The sequence below is a fragment of the Notamacropus eugenii genome, chromosome 2 (genome assembly GCF_028372415.1).
Source record: "Notamacropus eugenii isolate mMacEug1 chromosome 2, mMacEug1.pri_v2, whole genome shotgun sequence".
In the NCBI taxonomy this organism is placed as follows: Eukaryota; Metazoa; Chordata; class Mammalia; order Diprotodontia; family Macropodidae; genus Notamacropus; species Notamacropus eugenii.
In genome coordinates this window covers 259,968,262-259,981,216 of record NC_092873.1, presented here as the reverse complement: position 1 = coordinate 259,981,216, position 12,955 = coordinate 259,968,262, and the positions used below count along the sequence as shown (strand labels likewise).

The following is a 12,955-nucleotide window of genomic DNA, read 5'->3' as shown; positions in this document are numbered from 1 at the left end:
TCTCTGGGAACAACCACAAGCTTTTCTGCCTAGGATCTGCAAGTAGATTTTCCTGACCACAACTGTCTCCGTGTCCACCAGCCAGTGTTCCTCCTCACCTCAAGACCACCACTCAGGGCTGAGATCCAGATCAGCTGCTTGATTCCTTCAGGGGCTTTAGGCTGAGGGCTCTTAAAATGGATGCTGCTACCTCAGCCACCGCCTCCACTGCCCTGAGTCTGGGGCCAGACCATGTTCTCTTCTCATGCAGGTGAAAGAGCTTTCTCACTGACCTTTGAAGTTGTCTTTGGCATTTGTGGGTTGAGAAATCTGGGAACTGCAGCTACTGCCCCGGATTCCGTGCCCTGAAGCCTGCTCTAGTTCTGTCCCTGCCATGCCTCATGGCCATGGCTAGGCTGTGCTTCACTCTGAGCCCAGTGCAATAGACCTTCCTGCCAACCTTCTAGGCTCTGTCTTGGGCTGAAAATCTCTTTCACTCTGTTGTTTTGTGGGTGGCTTCTGCTTCTCTGGAATTTGTCATTTTGTCATTTCTAGTCATTTTTTACAGATATTTTATGGGCTTTGGGGGGAGAGTTAGAGTAGGTCCATCTTTCTACTGTGCCATCTTGGCTCTGCCCCCCCTCTTCCCTTAATTTAAAAAAAAACTTTTCTTGATACTCCTGTACCCTTAAACTATATTACCCTATATTTATCCTCATTTTCACCATCATACTCCTAGATAAATCTGTCAAAGCTGTTTGTATTCATTCGTATTTTCTCCTCTTTTCCACTTCTCAGCCCTTTCCAATCTAGTGTTTGGCCTTACCAATTCAACAGAAATTTTTTCCTCCAGAGTTTCTAGTGACCTCTCAATTGCTAAATCTGGTAGCCTTTTCTCAGTTTTTATCCTTTTTGCTCTCTTTCCTGGGTACTTCTTTTCTCCGTGTGTTTTTTGTAACACTGCCCTCTCTACATTATCACTTACATTTTGCCCCTAATTGAGGTTTATCTTGTAAGGCCCTCTCATGGGTGATCTCACAAGCTTTAATTATTATAACTGCAGAGATGATAACCAGATCTACATATCTAGCCCTGTGGACTTTCTTGAGTGCTGATCTGATATTACCAGCTGCTCATTGAACTTCCCCACCTGGAGATACTCCAGGCATCTTAAACCCAACATAGCCAAAATAGAATTCATTATCTTATCTCTTGAGCCCATCTGTCCTCCAAATTTGTGTAATTCTGTTAGGAGTGCCATCATCCTTACAGTTGGTTTATCTCAGTATCATGCTTTGTTTTTAAATCTGTACATTTTACTCACATTCAACTCTTGGTGCACACCTGTTTTGTAATATTGACACCTGTTTTTTTTTGGTGATTTATTGTCATTTTCCCTCTCATAAATCCTTCCCAAGGGCTCTGTGAAACATACTAAGAGGCTTCCTTTAGGTTTCTTAATATTCGTTGATATTATCATTTATTGTTCATTCTTGCTGTAAAACCACTTTACCCTTTTTCCAGTCACAGTATTTATTTGACTTGATTATTTTCAATGATACCCTATTTATGCCCATCATGTGTCACTCCATTGCTTTTTGTGAGCCCCACAATTTTAATTCTGGAGAGCTTGTGGTATTATGTGATATAGAGATGGAAGATAAAATAGAGAAATTTGGCTTTACCCAGGATAAGTCCTGTTTTCCTTGAGGTGGGTGGGTGTAGATAAATAGAAGCTATCAGAGCAGGCAGTTTTGTCATGTAGAGCTATTTTTGTCTATGACTATGTGTTGCTCTTTATTCCATAATCTCTTACATTTTGACAAGCCAATCTACTCAGTTTATATCCATGAATTTATCTGACTAGTAAAGATCATTTTGAGTGAAACTAGTCATACAAATTGATGGGGTTATCAAATTCATACAAATTGTCTATTCTGTCAGCTAAATCATTGATGAAAATACTCAAAAGAACAACCAGAATTGACTCCTGTGTAATTACACTCAAATTCTTTGAAAAACTGACACTGAAAAACTATTCTAGTAATACTTTGATTAATGATTTCTCTAGTATTGAAATTCCTTTAAAACAGAGTATGTTTAAAACAAATAAATGCCAAACAGTCATGGAATGAAGAGTCACATGTGTGCACAGGAAAAACTTCTCTTCCTTATAAAAATACATCTGATGACAAGTTCTATTGTCCCTACCCAATGGAAAATAAACAAGGCTAACCTGAGATAGGTTGAAAACTTTGCCATTTTTTAAATATTGTATTTTCAACTTTCTTCTTTTACCTTTTCTTCTCAGTCATATATAGACTCACTTGGATGTACCTCAAACCTCTCATTCTCCTTTTTTCCTCTTCAATTTCTATTAACCTTAATTCAGTTCCTCTGTATCCTTCCTTCCATTGCATAACTCCAAGATGTAGATGTTGTGTTTTCTGACATGTTGGACATTTTATCACTTTATGATCGTAGCCTGTTTTCTCTGGTGTCCTAGAAGGCATATATTAATTGTGCCTCAGACAGTAAAATTACTGACAACGAAGGTTACAGTTCTTTTTTTTTGTAGAATTGCCATGTATCAACATTATTGAGATGATTTTTATATTGATGTGTTTTTCTAAAACTTAAAATGGATTTATTGTTGTAATGACTGAATATGTACGTAACAGAAGTTGAACAAACCTACGTGATGTTGCTTATATATGTATGACATAATTCTCGTTCCTCATGGATGTCAATTTATATTTGTGGTAGAATTTTCTGGTAAATCACTTATTTTTTCTCCATAACCTCACCCAACCAGAGATTGACTGGGAACTTCTAATTCATCTTGGGTCTGAATATTGTTATAATTATTATTATTATAAAATCAGAGTTTTAAATGTTTGTTCCCTTGTTGTCAGACCTGATTTTTGGTGTATGACACCTCATAGGAAATAATCTTAAGTAATGACTAGTACACAGAAGTATGGGATTGCCATGTGTAGTACCTTTTGCTTAGAGTAATCTCTCTTTTTGTAATCTCATCAGTTCTATTGTTTTATCTGTTATCTCTATGTGGGTGATTCCCAGATCTAGCTATAGTCTGTCTTTTGAGTTCCAGTTCCTTGTCACCAGCTGACTTTTAGTTATTTCTAACTGTATTTCTCCTAGGAATCTCAAACTCAATAGAAAAATAGAATTTTTTACCCTTCCCCCTAAACCCTCACCCTCTTTCAAATTTACCTATTTCTGTTCATGATAGCAGCATCCTCCTATTTACTGAGGACTTTAAATTTGGAGTCATATGAACTCTTTCCTCTACTTCACCCCTTATATTTAATCAGTTCCTAAATCCTATTGATTCTGCAAAGGGAGAGGGAGGAGGGAAAAAACCATGTCTCTCAGCAATCCCCTTTGTTCTGCTCACATAACGGCCAGTGTACTTCAGGTCCTCATTATCTCTTATTTAAACTGTTGCATTGGTCTCCTAAGTGTTTTCCTTGCCTTCAGTTTCTACCCACTCTAATCTATCCTCCACACAGCTATAAAATTGATATTTCTTTCTAAACTATTTTATTTATTTCATTTTTAATTTATGGAGTAAAATAAGCATTTCCATAATGTAGTATAATAAAAAAAAATATTGCATATGAAACTGCAGATCCATTTTGTACAACTTGCTATTTCTTTTAAATATATAATAAAATTATCATGTAAATTGTTTTCCCTTTTTTCTCCCCTCCAGATAGCTACCATTAGACATAAATATGTGTATATATGTATGTGCATGTGTGTATATTATATGTGTAAGATCATTTTTACATACTTCTATTTTTCAGTTCTTGCTCTGAATGCAGATAACATCTTCCTTCATATGTCCTTTGTAGTTAAATTGGGTATTTATAATAGTCAAAATGACTTGTTTGCTCAAAGTTGTTCTTAAAAATAATATTGCTGTTGCTGTATGCAACATTCCTTGGTTCTGCTCATTTTGTTCTACATTATTTTGTGCAAGTCTATCCATGTTTTTATCTTAGATCATTGAGCTCATCATTTCTTATAGCACAGTAATATTCCATCATGATCATATTCTACAACTTGTTCAACCATTCCTCAATTGATGGGCATCCCCACAATTTCCAGTTCTTTACCAGCACAATGAGAGCTACTGTAAATCCTTTAGAACATGTAGGGCTTTCTTTCTGTTTTCCCTAATCATCTTCGGAAATAAACCTAAGGTCAAAATGGGTACATGATATAAATTATCAAGAGAGAATAACAAGAAAATTTAAAGAACATGGTTTACATTACTTAACCAAATTGATATTTCTGAAGTACACATCTGAAATGCTTTTCTTTGGCATTTCAAGCCTGTGTACACTCTGACCCTCTCTTTTTGGGCTTATTGTGTGTTACCGTCCTTCAGATGTTCTTATGTTCTCATCAGACAGGCCTACTTGCTCTTCTCTTGAACATGATTCCATCTCCTAGCTTTGTGTCTTTTCACAGCTTTCCCCATCTCTGGAATTCATTGTCACCTCATTTTGTAGAATTTTTAGCTTCCTTTAATACCCAATTCAAATGTCACCTCCTATGGGACAACTTTCCATATCTTTCCCACTTGTTAGTGCCCCCTCTCCCTTCAAAAAGTAGTTGGTATTTATATTATATGTATTTTATATTTACATATGACTGGCATATCTTTCTAATCTTTTCCCAGGAGAAGATAAGATCCTTAAGGGCAGGCACTTTTCTTCCTCCTTCTTTTTTGTAGCCAAGTGCCCAACATTGTACAAAATATAAAGTAGCCTCTTAACAAATACTTGTTGAGTAAATCAGTCAGTATTTTATGGTTTGCATAAAATTAGCAAGAAAAATAACTTAGTTCAGCATATTTAAAAAATTCATCTATTAAAAATAGCTACGATAAGTATCTAAAGAGTCAGCATATGAAATTGTGGTATATCTTTTCAAGTTTATATAGTGTAACTGTTGTTGTTTTTCCTAAACATAATCAAAATCAGAAAACGTACTGAAGTCTTAGTGTTTACTATATAAGACTACTTACAAACTGTGTTCCTTTTTTTTCTGCAGAACCTATTTTGATAACATAGTTGCAATAGATTCTCTACTTGAACACATAATGGTAGGTTGGTTCTTATTTTTTTAAATGATGTTATTAAGTCTTAAGGATCTCAGCTTCTCATTCTGTACTTATATAAACTGATATTAATATTATGATGAATGGTGATATTTAATAAAAAGCAATTTGGTTGTCACTATCAAATTACTGATAATTTCTAGTAAGGGCTTACTCTTCTGAGTAGAATGTTTTTTGAATATATCAAACAAAGCTCACCTTTGCTTAAATAAAGACTACCTTTGAAAGTCAGATAGACTTTGAACACTTTTCTTTCTTTTTAATGCTAAATAATTTGATATTTCCAGCCTTACTGTTAAATAACTCACTACCTCTTTCTCAAAGACCAAACCTTAAACCCGTTTCACTCTGGAGCTTGTAGATTAGACTCATAGGTGCCTGCCAAAGCACCACTTAATAGCTATATTTTGGGCCCTCTAGGCTCAGAGTGAATGTCAATGGTAACGTTTCTCTTTTGACCAGCAACCTTCCCTTTTCAGTTTGGTTTTTTTTTTTTTAATTAAAGGGGATGTCCTTTGACTCACTTTTGTAAGAGACCTGTTCACCAAATGGGCATTACCTCCTCAAAGTGAAAATCTAAAAAGGCTTTAACCTAAATGGGCCAGGTCTCCCACTGCATCCTAGGCCATCTCTAGTCGTCCTGATGAATATCTGGCCACTGGACCCAGATGGTTCTGGAGGAGAAAGTGAGGCTAGTGACCTTGCACAGCCCTCACTCATTCAAATCAAAATCAAAATCAAAATCAACTGCAAGTCATGTGATTATTTTCCTGATGCCATGATCCTCTTCAGAAACAAAGGTCAGACACACAATTGGAAGCATGTCAATTGATGCAAAAAAATTAGGTTCAGTTCTTCCATCTGTTCTTAAATCTGGTCCTTCTAGTGCTGATCCCTTTACTACTTTACCACACTGCAGATCCTGATAATGGAGGTTGTTGTATAGTCTAATCTAAATCTATTTGATTATGGACTAATATCAAGCTACATTTTTCCTTCCTAAAAGCTAACTAGCATTTCAAGGGTAGAGCCATGGATAGTGTTCCAAGCTGGCATGTAGCATTTTCCACAACTTGTCACTTAAAATACCTTAGCTTTCCACTATGCTCCCCTCCTCAAAGCTTTCCCCTTGTACAGACTGTCAGCATCCTTCACTCCAAGACTATCAACAGTCATTCTTGCCCTTTCCTCAGAGAGAGTCTCAGGATTTCTGGTGAGATGGCACAGTATCGTTTATTACAAAAATATTCAGGACTGCCATGCGGCATCTTTACCATAGAGTCTTTTTCATGTGAGCTATGTGGACTTCAGAGTCATGGCATGTTAGGCCAAATGCATAAGGTATTTTAGAATGTTGAAATTTTAAAAGCCTTCTTAGTGTGCTAAAGATAAGAGCTTTAGATCTTTGTTCTTAATTAGCATCACACCGTGTTTTAAAGTACATGATTTAAGAACTTTAAGTGTCATAGTAAAGAACCACTATTCCCTTAAAAAGAAAACTTTCTTGGCAAAGTTTTTAAAGCTATGGTTAATATTTTTCTTTGTTCTTTAATATCCTTCTGCTTTATTGACAGTAACATATCCACATGACTCCATTTTATTTCCAGTGAGTGAAACATAATTCTCTTAGCATAAGTGACAAGCACACAGACCCACCAGAAGCTCTCTCTTTTATCTGTTTTTGGTATTCCATGTAGAGACTATATTAAAAATAGGATACTTATTGCCAAGCTTTTCCAGAAGGTCATCTTATTTTTACTCCATTATAGAGGTATAAATTTTAGACTAAAGAAATGAATTACTAGTTTCTCTGAAGATAATGACCTTTTTTTGGTTACAGGGTTAACATCGTTTTGTAACATACCATGATTTTTATGTAAATGTCCTCAAGTTCTACTGAGATGTATAGGCATATTTGCTTCATCTAAAAAAAAAAAAATCCAACAAAAAAACCCACCTTACTTTTGTTGATTGAGTCTGTTTCTGTTTTCCCTCCTTTCTAACTGAAATGCCTTTCTATTTCAGCAAGAAAAAACATCCCCACCTTACAGTTTGCCATCTTTCAAACTTATTAAATCAGTCAGCTTTGTTTCATAAAATATTGGGAGTCCTCTATCCTATGGACGGTTGCAGGATGTTCTTCTATAATGTAATTAATGAGTTTTTTGATAGCCATTTTCCTCATAGCCATCCCTCCTGCCCCTCTTTGGTTTTACAGTTGTATTCTGAGTGATGGAAGCCACACAAATGACTTCTGGAAAAAGGAGATGTTTCTGTATCTAAAAACACAATGAATAATAGAATCTCCATGGGCTGCAGGAGCCATATAGTCTAATATATACCTGAGCACAGATGGCATAGTGTAGTAGAAATTTATTCTTAAATTAGTTATTATTAAATTTATTCCATCATTATAATTTATGAGAATCTTTTTTTAGATCCTAATTCTTACATCCAATATGTGAGTTTTCCTCCCTGACTTATATAAATATATTGCTACAGTTTCATCTAAGTCATTCACAAAATTATGGAGAGTAGCAGAATAAAATGAAATTAACAGTTTCAAAAAATATAGGGAACAGGTGTTTCCAAGCAATTCTCTCCCTTGATTCTAGGTGTTTCCCCTCTTCTTTGTGGTTCATGGATTCGGTATGAATTCCTGTGTTTTCTTTGTCTTGAATCCTTTCTGCTTCTCATTGAGTTAGTTCTCATAGTTAATTCTGATGCTTTATCAATGTGGATTTTTCTAAGAGTTTGGTGGCCACAGATGTTCAAGATTTCCTATTCATTTTATTAAACAAAATATCACTAACATAATCTACTTGAAGGAAATAAAGAATGGGAAGGAATGGAGAAGGGAATAAAGGAAGAGATTTAGGGGTGAAATGAAATTCATTTTTAACACTAATAATAATAATAATAGTGATAAGTGGCTAACGTTTATTATTAACACATTAATGTGTTATTATTAACACATAACTGTGTGCCAGACTTTTTACTAAATGCTTTACAAATACTGTCTCATTTGATCTTCACAATAATGCTAGGAGGTATATTTTATTTTTATCCTGATTTTACAGATAAATGAAATGAGGCAATTAGATGTTAAGTGATTTGCTGGGGATTATACAATTAATAAGTATCTGAGAGTGCATTTGAACTCAGGTCTTAACTACAGGCTTGGCACTCTATCCACTGTACCACCTAGCTGCACAATAAAAGTTAAGTGTTAAAGTCATAATATTTAATCATAATAGTTAAGCATTAATCATCCTTTAAGTGCTTTATCATCAAACTACATTACTTCTCCTTTTTCTGATTTTCACAAGGTGATCTTTATTTAAACAGGGAGAGCAATTTCTCCAACTATATGATTAAAACTGTTACAAATTAAAATTCCTTCTTCTAGTCCTGGTATTTTTAAGGTATTTCTCAAGTTGTGATCTTTCTAAAAAATAATCATAAAATGCCAGCGAATATCTGGACTTAAAGCAAAATTTCATTTTATTTTATTCCTGTCCATTACAGAAGTCCTAAAATTCATTGCTGCTACTGCTCCTCTGAATGTTAGGTCTCTTACCTCTAAGTTGGGAAAATATTGTCATTCATATGTAAGATATCTTACATATATTCATATGTAAGATAACTTTAAAATTGATTTCATAAAATGGGAGACACTGACAAAGGACTGCCCATCATGGCATGCCCGCATCAAAGAAGGCACTGTGTTCTGTGAATGAAGCAGAATTGCAGTAGCTCAAAAGAAACATGAGGTGCACAAATTTAGAGACATTGCCACTCCAAATGTTCATATGGACTATTTGTGCCTAACCTGTGGTAGAGCATTCCAAGCTTGTATCGATCTGATCAGCTGCAGGTAGACACGCTGTTCCTTAACTCCAGCATAGTGATATAATTTTGGTCATTTTTCTAGAATAAAGGACAATCAGCCAACCAAGGATTCTGTAATAGCCAGGAATGAATATATTATCAGCCATACCAGAAGAGCACTTTGGGGTAAATTGAGAGAGCAGTTGACTAAATCTAGTAGACTGACAGAAAATTTTATGTATATTATATTTATGGATCTTAGGCTCTCCTTGTTAATATTTTACCAGGGAAAACACTAAAATATATATATATCAGATTGGGATGATAAGGTGCATGCTTGACACACTAGGGATTAAATTGCTATAATTTATAGAGCACGAGGACAGTTGCATTATTTTTCAAGGTCACTTAAGAGATTTATTCAGTTCAGTGGAAATAATTGAATTGGCTATTTGGTTGATAGTTTTAGGTATTAGTTGTGTTTCCAAACATTAATGGATGTTACCTAGGATTAAATGTTATCTCAGCTAGACTAGCAGAAGACTAAGGAATTCAAAGGTGAAAGAACTGTTATTGAAATGACTGACAGAGTAGAGAGGGAAGTGAGGGTAGAACAGGAGAATAGGGAAGAATTCAAGGATTTGAAGATCACAGTAAGGGTGAAAAAGGACTGCTGTTGAAAAATAGAGATGTTGAGAAATTGAAGGAATGGTGACAACCAATTGTTAGAAGAATCAACAGCATGGGTACTGAAATCTTGGTATGATTCGAGAGCCTATAAATCAGGTGATGATAATTAAGGACATTGTTCTGAAGATTTGTATCAGTAGATGACAGAACTGAGAGAAGACAAAAATCAGATTGATTGCATAACATGGGAGACTAAGGGTTAAGAAGTAGCTGTGAGAAGTAAGAAATATGGGTTAAGGAGGAGTAGGAAATGGATGAAAAAGAATTGCATATTGGAAACAGTAGTAATCCTGAGGAAGGACTGGATTCTAATTTAATTACTCCTCCTTCCCCCACTATTTTTTCACCTGCTATTTACTTCAAACAAATGAATAGAAATATGAAAGATCTGAGATTACTGCTCAGTTTAAAAAAATAATTATTTCTGTTTACACTAAATATTTAACATGAATGACTTTTGACATGTTGTGAAAGCCACTTAGAAATGGTAGGATCATGGACTAAGGCTTAGAAGGGGGCCTTAGAGAGGCTAATCAATCTCTTTATTTTACAGATGAAGAGGCAAAGTATTGAGAATTTAAACCTCTTACCTTGCCTGTGGTCAGGTGGGTTGTAAATGGCAGAGTTCAGATTTGAACTAAAGTTTTATAACTTCAAATTGAAACGTTTTTTGATTGTCCCATGTTTCCCCGTGTTCCAGAGCAAAAGGCTGGCCAGCACTTATTTAAATAATGCATCGGTTATGCAGTTCATCTCAGGCTCCCTATATGAGGGGTTTCTTGATGTCTAATCTGTGTTTTGTTGTTTTTCTTTAGATATATGCAAAAAACTTGGTGAATGCAGATCGTTGTGCACTTTTCCAGGTAGATCATAAGAACAAAGAATTATATTCAGACCTTTTTGATATTGGGGAGGAAAATGAAGGGAAGCCTGTCTTTAAGAAGACCAAAGAAATAAGGTATGCAATGAAGTAAAAAAGCAAATAGGCTCTGATTACAGATGTGCTGGTATTATGTTACCCGCTTTCTGTGCCTATTCACAGGTATGCTGACAATGCTTGTCATACTGTGATATCATTCCCACCAGGACCCGCCTCCAGAAGGTAGTACTTCTGGGAATGACATTGCAGTGCCACCGAAACAGCCTCTCTGAAGCAATAACGTCACTCCTGGAAATGCCCTCTTCCGGAGGCGGTCCTTTTGGAAATCATGGTGGAAAAACTTACTAGTGTGCCAAGGTAGGTCCAGGTGCACCCTGTCTGCTCTTGTGCATTTTCCATGTAGAAGAGCATGGAGATGTTCGATAAGGGTGCACCAGCATTGAGCATCTCCTCAGCTGTATCTCTAACACTGAAGAGCCAAACACAATGTGGCTTATGTGATTAATTTGGGCATTAAGTTAACTGGTTCATATCACTGAACAGTCATTGCAGCCAGTCATGTCACACACACACATGCATATTTACACTTGAAATTGGAATTTCAGTAACCTATCAGTAACATCGATAACCTATAAATGGCCATCATAGGTAGGATTCTGCTTACAGAAATCATCTGGTACAACATTGCAGATCAATGGAATGCTTATTTCACTGATGCAGACATGGACTTTTTTTTCCATTCAAGTTAGATTACATGTGGAACCCTCAAGCATAACCCAAAAATTATAAAGGATTTAATATAGACAACTCTTAATCTATTTTAATCTTTTCTTTTTCTCACATTAACACAAAATGCTGTGGTAATTACCACATCCCAGTGTACTTTTTCTCCCCCTAGTAAACTAGATTCCTCTGACTACCTATGTTCTGGAGCACCATGAAAATTAGCTAGTTAACTTCCATACACTATAGGATTAGGAAACCAGAAGTATGTCCTTTTCTCTTTTGGCTTGCCAAAACAAGCCTATGTTCACTTGATCATGATCTTACAGTTTAATCATTTAGCAACTTCTAAAGAGCAGTGCAGGTATAGTTTAGGGCAGCTAGGTAGTGCACTGGGCTAGAGTCAGAAGACCTGAGTTCAAATCCAGTCTCAGACACTCACTAGCTATGTGACCCTGGGCAAGTCACTTAACCCCATCTGCCACAGTTTCCTCATCTGTAAAATTAGCTGGAGAAAGAAATGGCAAACCACTTCAGTGTCACTGCCAAGAAGACTCCAGTGGGGTCATGAAGAGTCAGACACAAATGAAACAACTGAACAACAGCATAGTTGTTAACTGAGTCATTTGTTTAAAGTCCAAGTGTTGACATCTTCATAGAATATAAATCTTATTTTGAAGAACATTTAACATGTTTCTTTTAACAGTACATCACACTTTTTTATGTCTGCATGCATTGTGTGCATTGTTGAGAGAACAATCTGGGGAATGCTTCTGATTAAATTTCAGTTGTAACAGAAGACTTTATAATCACCAATACAAAATTACTTTGTAAAAAATAGCAAAATGAACATTACCTTCATGATTTTTGTGACATGAAACTACAGTGTTTTGTTTACCTACTGATGTTTTGGAAACGTTCTGTTATTTTATTTAGGACTTCTTTTATGTGACATAATAGTGTTATCTCTATAATTATAAAGGCAGAAAATGTGATATAATTTACTCCTACCTTTATTTTATTGCAAATGTCAAATTGTAAAAATTCATTCTCAGCTAATTCAATTAAAGTTTGTAATTGGATGGAAGTTATCAATTTAATTAATATTTGTCATCACTTACTATGTGCAAGGTTAATAATGCAATTCTTGTACCTCACTTCTGAAACCAGTACTATTCAGTATTTGTCACATTAACTACAAAAAATAGTCTTAACACTATAATGATTGAAATGTGTTTTGTGCTAGATACTTATGAGTTTTTATGTCCAAATGTATTTGAGATATAAAAAGTGAGTTATTCTTTATATAATGATTCTGTTCAAAGTCCTTAAGGACTTTTCTCATTAGTCTTTGCAGAATACTATATTAATATCATAGTCCTGGTTGTTGCCTTCCAGTACAGATGAGAGTTAGTCACATATTTTGAAGAATTTGTAATGAGTGATAGAAAGGAAATGGGAGTGATGGTCATCTAGCTGATTTTCTCATGTACTCAGACTAGTACTTACTTGGAGAAATTCTTGCAACTTGGTGCTAATCTCTACATAATTTATTGCCTGCCAAGAATGAGGACACGATACATTGGCCTTTTATTGTCTATTTTTGATTCCAGTTTTGGAAAGGATGAGGAAGTCATGTGAGGACTGTGGGTGCAGCAATTCACCATGCTTCTCAGTGTCCCCCAGATAAGATTTTC

The 12,955-nt window shown here is 35.5% G+C and overlaps 1 protein-coding gene across 5 annotated transcripts in view; it reads left to right on the top strand.

Moving 5' to 3' along the window:
- The window catches only part of PDE10A (phosphodiesterase 10A), a 435,545-nt gene that overhangs the window by 343,497 nt on the left and 79,093 nt on the right, over nucleotides 1-12,955 (top strand). For all 5 annotated transcript variants that reach the window (XR_011974697.1, XM_072643848.1, XM_072643847.1 and 2 more), the window contains 2 exons: nucleotides 5,068-5,119; nucleotides 10,471-10,613. Coding sequence is in view for 4 of the 5 variants with exons in the window: in XM_072643848.1 (XP_072499949.1) it covers nucleotides 5,068-5,119; nucleotides 10,471-10,613 (195 nt within the window). In the remaining variant the exon portion in view is untranslated. The remainder of the gene's footprint in view (nucleotides 1-5,067; nucleotides 5,120-10,470; nucleotides 10,614-12,955) is intronic.